The sequence below is a fragment of the Pungitius pungitius genome, chromosome 2 (genome assembly GCF_949316345.1).
Source record: "Pungitius pungitius chromosome 2, fPunPun2.1, whole genome shotgun sequence".
NCBI classification, from domain to species: Eukaryota; Metazoa; Chordata; class Actinopteri; order Perciformes; family Gasterosteidae; genus Pungitius; species Pungitius pungitius.
Genome location: NC_084901.1, coordinates 33,852,424 through 33,861,690, shown reverse-complemented (window position 1 = coordinate 33,861,690; position 9,267 = coordinate 33,852,424). Strand labels below are relative to the sequence as shown.

Here is a 9,267-nt window from a genome sequence, read left to right as displayed (position 1 = left end):
CTTCAGCCTCGTCCCTTCCCCCATCACCTTCATTTTATCTTCATGTTTTAGTCCTCCCTCTCCCTCTCTCTCTCCCTCCCTCTCCCTCTCTTACCTCCCTCCCTTCCACCTCTGTTTTTCTCTCTCCGTCAACACAATCAGCCAATGACAGGCCACGTGCTGAGGAAATGGATGGATGGTGAGTCTATTTTTAGAAACAGGGAAGGAGGGCAAACCTAAAGTAAGCTTGCGAGAGAGGGAGGGAGGGAGGGAGGGAGGGAGGGATGTGAGGCTAAGATAAATCCGCGTTGCTTCTGAGCAGAGACAGATGCAGCGACGGAGGAGCAGCATCACTGGATGGAGAAACACCTCCGGACACAAAAGCCACGTTGAAAAAGAAAAGCAGATCAACTGGACCACACAAGGAACCAGGTCAGTGGAAAATGCTTAAAGACGCGATTCTGTTCCCCAGCACAGAGCATTTTTAGCCAATGTTCACCGAGGTGTGGCCTAAACATAGCAGCGGTTACACCTCACACGGAAGGACTCACGCTATTTTCGGCATCGCGGTGAAGACAGAAATGCAGTGTGTGGGCTCCACTCAGGGTCCTAACAATGAGCTGTAATGTGAGGTGACACAAAGAGTCATCTATTCACGCTGCTCTCTGCTGGGCTTCTTTGTAGTTTGTCTCTCGGACGGAGTGAGCAAGGGATGGAGTCTGAAATGGGGGCAGAGGAGGAGATGGAGCCACGTTTGGGATTTAGGATAAAAAGTCCAAAACGGATGGTTGTGTTTTGAAGACACTGCTGCAGGCTGCTTGTTCCAGATGAAGCAACGTGATAACGATGAATGAGACGTTGTGTTGTAGGATGGATGGTCCATGATGTGCTACCTATATATACACCTGGAGCGGGCACGTCATCCATCAAGATTTAAGAAAAAAAATGAATCTCTCTCTCTCTCTCTCTCTCTCTCTCTCTCTCTCTGTCATTAAATCTCCCCAAATGTGTTTTTAATATCTGACGGGGCATTTATTTGAGTTCTTGTTTCGCCCCGACATGCTCCGCGGCGCTCACAAGCCCCGCCCCTCCCTCCCTCCTCCTCCTCCTCCTCCTCCTCCTCCTCATCCTCCTCCACCAACAGGTGATGACGGGGTTTGTGATAAATGAACACCGCTGCCAACATTACGTGGCAACTGGTTCAACATTTCCTTTCAAATAAATAAAACAAAAACTCACCAAATCTGCGATTTCTGAGCAGCTGTTTACTGACGTTTGTCATGTTCAATGAGGAGAGAGATACAGGCAGACAGATCATTTAAAGGCAGTTTTATTGTTCTGCAAATTATACAAGTTCACTATTTTTGTTTCATTTGATTCAATGATTGAAACGAAAGGTCTTAAGTTGAGCTGCAGGAATATTGTGCTACACAGTGTGATGCTGCTTCTGCTTCAACTCCGTCAGAAAACAGTCAAACGAAATGTGTGTGTTGATTATTATGCACAACATTGATTCATCTTTTTCAAGAAAAGAGTGACTCCAAAAGCAGAAAGACAGGGAAAATATCCTCCTGTGTTTTTCTATTTATTTATTTTATTATTCATATTTTTAATTTCCTGAATAATTTTGCCGATGGGCGCCCTTTTGTTTCAGTTTGAGCACCTGCCCCCCAAAATGTGCACGTAATATGTTTTATGCCAGCCTATCATCGTCCACTGGCATCCAGTGTTTTTGGAATCTTGCATTTGCAAGAAAAGCCCCAAATATGCCGTGCCTTTACTACCCCATTACATTACATCACATGTCCTTAACCTGCCTGCGTTGGTCTCTCTCAGCCATGCGGCCACGGTCCAGACGGCGGTCCAAGAGGGCCCTCGTGCTGCCGACCATCAGAGAGGGCGCCGAGGAGTCGCTGAGGGATCTGAATGAGGCCAACGTGCTGCACGCCGCTGGCCACGGCCAGGCTGTCTCCTCGGAGGACTACCTCCTCTCCATCTGCCACCTGGCCAGCCCCACCTTCCCCGCCAGGCACACCTCCCCCGACAGCCCCCACCCTCTGCAGCGGCTGGCCAGGCTCGGTGATTCTACATCGCAGGCCAGCGGCACGCGGCAGGCCGAGGAGATCCACCTGAATGGCGAGCCGGTGTTTGGCAACTGTGACCCTCTGGAGTACCTCTACGGGCACCAGGAGGCCCCGTCGGGAGGCGTGAGGGGGGCGTTTGTTCCCCCCACTCCAGAACTGCCACGCCAGCGCAAGAGCAGCTGCCCTGAGTTAGCCAGCGGCACGGACACATGTGTCCCGAGCCCCTCCCCGAGGCACAGCGCCTCCCCATGGGAGACCAGGAGAGAGAACCCAGAGCAGGAGGGGGGGGGGAGACAGAGTCCAGCCATCAAACCATCCCTCATCGCCCAGTGGCTCTCCGACTGCAGGTCGGCGTGGAGGGAGGCGCGTGTGAGAGCCCGCATGCTGCCTGCCATCGCTGAGATGTAGGGGGCGCAGATGTACACACACCGTGACACAAGACAAGACAAGACATTCCTCTGGGACCTTTGTTTGGTGCATGAGAGCTTGACATTAGGGGATATGGGGATTTGTGTTATGTGGATGTATTAAGGGAAATGATTACACAGACATTTTACATTTTTTTTAAACTATTTAACAACACAAACTGATGTTTTTTCCTTCTTGTGTCTTGTGGACAAATTAATCAATAAAACATTGCTTTTATACTCCCAAAGATAATGTAATACAAGGGAAAAATACATATCCGTGCAATGATCTTTGATTTCTTACATGTGTGGGAATCTTTTGCAAATGAACTCCCCTCTCGGCCCAGCTGGTACCAGGCGCTGGGGTTGCTATGGTAACTAGCCAGATCCTGCTCCGGTAAACACAAGTTTGAAGAATCACAGGCTGTGAAAAGATGACACTGCTGAACCTTGACCTGCGTGATGCAGGTCATCTGTCGTCGCAGTGGTACCTCTCCTTTCTTTAATCTATGTAACGAACACAAGTTACAAGTTACTCATTCACATGCACATTGAATGCATCTCAACATCAGAATATGATTATTGTTTTTGAGTAGGTTCTTGGTAAGGAGAGCAAATATCAGCTTTGATTAAAGGAAGTTGTTTCTGTCTGTAGGTTGAACAGGAAACATCCCAAAGCAGCCTTTGGATGTAGTGTTCCATCTTAAACACTAGAGGGCAGGCTGGGGGAAAACCAACAGGCCATGACAGACTGAACAGTGTGCTACAAAATGCACATTTAATAGAAAAGTGGTCCATTAGAGGTCATACTCGCGTTGGCCGTTTATTCAAATGGTTTAAATCATTCTTATGATCAGTCAACCCGCCTGTTCATCTTGTAGCTTAAGTCAACCTTCCTTTTCTGTAATGATAATATTGCACTGAATCAGTTAATTGTTGATATAGAGATATATAATAGAGATAGAATAAAGATATAGAAATGGTGAAACAGTAGTCGGAAAGATACGAACATTCAGTGTAGTTGTTCCCAAACACACCTTTAATGTGCAATCAGGTTTTAGGTTCAACGTTCATGGTGCTCACTTTTGATTTGTCCAAATACTCATGTGACTGAAGTTCCTGTTTGCTCACAGCCCGTCGGATCGTCTGGACCTTTGTGTGTCTTTGAGTCATGTGACATTGTTGGGGCGACGTCAACATTTGATGAGTACAATGTTCATGCTCATCATAATTGAGCTGACTTGGTTTATATTATGTAAATTAAATTTGTTAAACACAGTAATGGATATAGTGCTGATAGTTCCAGTGAGAGAAAAAACACCTTCATTGTGTCACAGGAAAACGTGTCTTTTGGGGACAGGAAACTCTTGAATCTCTTTTCTCGGTTATTTTCACACCTAGCTCCTCACGTAGACAAAATGAAAAAAATGTGTTAGTTTGTCAAGACGGGTGAGAATTCCTCAAGAAATACATTGTCTCTGAGTCATCAATATGATTCACCTGCATCTTATTAAAACATTCTTTCCCTTACCTTAATGGATTTAAACATAATTTGAACTAAATAATGGGAAATGGACCAAATAAGGAATCGTTATACTTATTCATGCTGAACAGAGAAGAATCCTCCAAACATCAAATGAAAGTAATGCTTAAACTTTCGATCTGCTCTATCAAGTCAACATAATTTCACAGGGTCACTTTTGATGCAAAATTGTTTATTTATGTGAAGAAACTCCAATCAAGAGAACAACTAACTTCATTCTATGTTTTCAATGGATTTAGGTCTTCTTTTCTTTGCTTTATGTGACATTATAATACGGTTAGATGAAATCCAGCGTTCTGATTGGTTGACAGTGAGTCACGGGGTGTGTGTATCATGTGTGAATGAGACGTCTCATTGTCCTCGGTGGTTCTCCCTCACGCACCCCGCCCCACTCGGATTGGATGCTTTGGTACAGGCATGGCCAAGAAGCATGCGCCTGTACGCTTGCTCTGCTCCCAGGGGTTCTGGATCGGGTCCGTCAGGACGGCGTCAGCCTACTATTAGTAGCCCCGTTCTGGCCGGCCCGAGTATGGTTTGCGGACCTAATGTCGCTCCTCGCAGGCCCCCCGTTGGAGATCCCCATCAGGGCGGACCTGCTGTCTCAGGCGTCGGGGTCCATCATTCACCCCCACCCCGAGCTATGGAAGCTATGGGCATGGCCCTCGAGGGGACCCGCCTTTTAAGATCCGGTCTCCCGACCGAGGTCGTGGAGACCATCTTCCACTCCAGAGCCCCCGCCAAAAGGAGGGCTTGTGCCGGTAGTTGGTGCCACTTGGTGTGGGGAACAACAGGCGGACCCAGTTAACAGCCCGATCGGTCCAGTACTGGAGTTCCTGCAGTACGTTTCCCCACAGGTTTATCCCCGTCTGCTATCTAGGTATCTCGCTTCCTTTGTGGCACCCTGTCCCCCGTTCCTGACGTTGGACCAGGCGAAATAATTTAGAAGCCCACAAGTGGGTGGTTGAGGCCATGACACTTGCGTATGAATCGGCCGGCCAGCCCGCACATTGGCTGTCCGGGCCCATTCTACCTGGGGTATGGCGGCTTCGAAAGCACTTCTGTCGGGGACCTTAGCCCTGCACCTTGAGCACAGGTGGTCTCATCTGAGTGTGCGCACTGACTTCACACCACGGTCACTTGCTCATATGGTGGAGTGGGTATAGGGTTCCTAAAGCGTTTTTACGCAGCTTGAGTTCCCTGAGAGGGAACATCTCCAGTTACGTATGTAGGAACGAAGGGAACGAGACGCTGCGTGTCGATGCCATACTCCCGGCCTGCCCGTGGCACTTGATTCGGCCTTTCAGAGATGAATGGTCCTGCCTGTTGGGTTCCTTTATAGCGCCCTGATGCCGGCGTCGCCCGCCTATGACGTACCAGCTCGCCATTGGTTGGTTAGTTTTTACGCAGCGTCTCGTTCCCTTCAGGGAACTACGGTTACATACGTAACCGCAGACGGTCTTCCAGCAACAAACTCAGAGGAAACAAACATTCTCTGTGTTAAAGTGGTCAATAATACTTACTTTGGGCTTCAAAGATGCAGAACATGACAGCCAAGAGCACAAACACTGTTATTTTGTTGTATAGTGTTTTCAAGACGATACTGGTCCTGGAAGCGTAAATGTTCCCTGAGACTGAGCAGATCCAGAGTCCAGTCAGGATATTGGGTTATACATTTATTATGTTTTACCAGATAAAAAACTGTTGTGATCAAACCTCTTTCAACGCGCATTAAAAGAAGACGTGAGAAATACACGTCATACAATTTTCATCAACTGTAACAAGACAAATTTATTAAGCCAAGCTTCAGTTAACTTTTGTTTAAAACGTTTTTGGAGGGATGAGGAAGGGACTTATCACATTATGTAGAAAAATAAGTATGAACTTTAGTTACTTAGTTATAGTTTTAATGTGGTGCTTGAAATGGAGGATTTTTGATCAGTTAAAAACATTGCCGTGCCTGCCTGTGGCAGCACTTGATACCGGCCACAGAAAGACATGGACATCAGACATGGATCAAAAAACTGTCAATGCTTCTGTCATTTATTTACTTTTTATTAAAAAAAACTCTGGCACATACCAAAATGCATAAAACTTTGTTTCAGCACAAACAGATATTTACAAAAACAGACACAAGGAAATTAAATAGAGCAGATGTAATGTAAGTGGACATCAGTATAAAAGGGGGATAAATAGACAAACAGTTGAATCTAACTACATCTACAGTCGTTTGAGGTGCCTTTGTTTGGTGGGGGTCAGAGGTCATCTGGTGCTCATAATGATCAGCTCAGATGTGAGCTGTGCTGCTGCTGGAGGTGATGTTGGTGGGTCTGGTTGTATCAGAGGCCGCCCGTTTGCTATCAAAGAGGAAGAACTCACATTAGACACATTACAACAGTGAGGAGAGGACATTGTGTCACTCTTTATCAAATATGGAGATTCTATCAAAGATTCATGTTAGAAGTCACATGGTCAGTGTAAACATACTTACATCATCCTAGCGATGAGTCTTTGCACCGCCTTCACCTCGGGGTTCAGGCAGTAGCGATGGCCGTTGTTTATGTTGGTGACCCTGTTGAAGAGGACAGTAGAGGTCAACATGTCTACATGGTGCAGATAGAGTGAGGACTAGAGGTGCTTGAAATGTGCAGGTTTGTTATAACTTTCACTACAACTGAGGCAAGACTTAAACACTTGACCAATTGTTGCTTGAAAGAATGAAATTCTACTCCAGGAGTTTTTTTAGAGTTATAATAAGAAGCTTCCAATTAGCAAATCATCCTTTTTTCAATAGGACACAACTTAATGAACAAATTGAGTGTATCTTACACAATCTCCTTTTTGTCACAGAAGGCCGTAGGTAGGTAGGTCTTGATGTCGAGGTCCTTCATGTTTGTCCCACTTCGAATTCCCTTTTGGACTTTTGTACACCAACACTGATTCCCAGATGTGTGATCAACTGGAGAAAGAGAAAGAAAAGAATCACATGATTTATTCAGTGGATTTTCACTTTGACCAACACAAAGAGCAGAGAATGATAAAGAACTATTAAAACTCACGCTGGGCTTCAGAGATGCAGAACATGACAGCCAGGAGCAGAAAGACTTTCATGATGCCGGACATCGTCGGTTTTCGGTTCGGGGAAGAAGACGCTGGTGCCGTGATGAAGGTGATGAGAGGAGCTGTAACAAGTGCAGCTGGAGAGTCCAATAGAACTGTGAGGGATCGAGGCCAGAGGGCTTCTTAAATGCTCTCCTTAGACACCGACCTCATCGTACTTCCTGTGGTGAGGGGAATTGTTCAGACACAAAAAGGGAAACTGTAAAACCCACAACTACTGACCGACTTCGTCATCGCCTGTAGTTGCTAATTTTTTTGCTTGATTTTAGATTTGTAAAAGCATCTTCTGATACAATTTCTGAGGATATGGATTTGTTAGATACTAACCCATGTGACACCTGACATCACATGTCCTTCCATAGGGTTTGGAAATGCTTGATTCGCACTGAAAGTATTGTCTAAATGTAAGTTTCACTTTTGTGTCCTCTTTCACAAAAGGATGTCCCTTCACATCTCTTCCTTCCTTCTCAGTTTTTTATATCCTTCTCTTTTCTTCTAAATCCTTCTCTTTCCTTCTACAACTCAATGAAATGAAACAAAAAAACCTACTGAAAATACGGATTTCCTGAAAAATGCAATGGCAATGCAATGGCCTACTAGTTGTAATAATGAGTGTTCCCAGAGACCCCATTATCACTAAATAGAGTGATTGGCACTGTGAAGACAACAAAGAGTCAATCAAAACAAAAAGTGGGGCCCTGAGATTATATTTTCCATATATATTCTCTATAGGTCATATGGCGGTACCTGGGAGACCCGCTAGCAGAGAGTTGCAGTAGTCAAGGCGGGAGATGAATCAGTACCTGTGCCGCCTTCTGAGTGAGAAGGGGTCGTATTCTCCTGATGTTGTAGAGCGTGTATCTACAGGATCGGGTCGTCGCTGCGATGTTGGCAGTCAGGGAGAGTTGGGAGTCAAGTGTTACGCCGAGGTTCCTGGCACTCTGAGTGGGCGTTAACACGGAGTCGCCGAAGTTAACGCTCAGGTCCTGAGTGGGCGAGGTTTTTCCAGGGAAGAAAAGTAGTTCGGTCTTGTCGGGGTTGATCTTCAGGTGATGAGCGGACATCCACTGGGAGATGTCAGTCAGACATGCAGAGATCCGTGCCGCCACCTTAGTGTCCGAGTCGGGGAAGGAGAGAATTAGTTGGGTGTCGTCGGCATAGCTGTGATAGGAAAAACCGTGCGAGCGAATGACGGAGCCAAGGGAGTTGGTGTAAATTGAGAAGAGGAGGGGACCCAGGACGGAGCCCTGAGGAACTCCAGTTGTAAGGGGACAAGGTTCCGACACTGATCCTCCCCAAGTTACCCGGTAGGTGCGACCATCAAGGTAGGATGAGAGAAGAGAGTAGGTTGAAGACTACCATAGATGCAGTTATTCAATTTAATTCATTTTATTTTGTATTGCCCAAAATCACAAATTACAAATGTATCTCATTGGGCTTTACAGTCTGTACACATGCGACATCCTCTGTCCCAAAACCTTCACATTGGCAAAGGAACAACTCCCCCCTAAAATGAAAACCCTTCCCAGGGGAAAGAGGGAAGAAACCTTAGGGAGGACGTCAGAGGAGGGATCCCAGTTACAAAGGATGTCACGTGTACAGAATGAACAATGTCAAAGATGTGCAATACATTCAACTCCCATGTATCCCAATTAGTTATGAAGTGTTAGTCAATAGTGATATATTACACTTCAAGAAATATATATATATATATCTATATATATTGTGGAGTCTCGGCCCTAACCCTCCCCCGATCAGGTGAGAGTTTCTATTGCAGCACCGGCGTACACAGGGGGGGCCGGTGCAGCTCTTGGGGCGGGTCATTGATGGGAGGTACGATTAATCCTCAATCAGGGCGATATGGTCCCAGCCCCGCGTGTTGACTTGCCAATCAGGAGCTGCCCCTTGGCCTCTCTGTGCGTGCCCGGCTCATATCAGAGCAGACTCCACTTTGTTGGACCCTGGAGAGAAGTGATGTTGAAATCAACCCCTGGCTAACGACTACATTTCTGTCAAAGAAGGAAAACCCAGGACGCTTTAAGTTGATTTTTGGATGCGTGTTTGATCCTGATGGGACCGGCGTCTAAACCCAAGAACCCCACAATTGTTTTGTAAATAAAGCCACGTTGACGGCGTG

General features: G+C 46.3%; 2 protein-coding genes across 3 annotated transcripts; one reads left to right on the top strand and one right to left on the bottom strand.

Annotated features, from left to right (window-relative positions):
- The first annotated feature begins 254 nt into the window (after positions 1–254).
- si:dkeyp-72g9.4 (uncharacterized) lies at positions 255–2,743 on the top strand. The gene is made up of 2 exons (XM_037459643.2): positions 255–411; positions 1,816–2,743. Exon 2 carries the CDS (start codon positions 1,818–1,820, stop codon positions 2,469–2,471), a length of 654 nt encoding a protein of 217 aa, XP_037315540.2. The 5' UTR covers positions 255–411; positions 1,816–1,817; the 3' UTR covers positions 2,472–2,743.
- Positions 2,744–5,775: 3,032 nt separating this feature from the next.
- On the bottom strand, positions 5,776–7,286 carry LOC119211615 (C-X-C motif chemokine 11-6-like). Of its 2 annotated transcripts, none has more exons than XM_037462664.2 (4): positions 7,070–7,286; positions 6,840–6,969; positions 6,498–6,582; positions 5,776–6,367 (listed from the first exon to the last, which is right to left on the bottom strand). In XM_037462664.2, exons 1-3 carry the CDS (start codon positions 7,131–7,133, stop codon positions 6,498–6,500), a joined length of 279 nt encoding a protein of 92 aa, XP_037318561.2. In that variant the 5' UTR covers positions 7,134–7,286; the 3' UTR covers positions 5,776–6,367. The 2 variants fall into 2 exon arrangements, with proteins under 2 accessions (XP_037318561.2, XP_037318560.2); XM_037462663.2 differs by having other exon boundaries at positions 5,871–6,367; positions 6,502–6,582; positions 7,070–7,283.
- Positions 7,287–9,267: the final 1,981 nt, after the last annotated feature.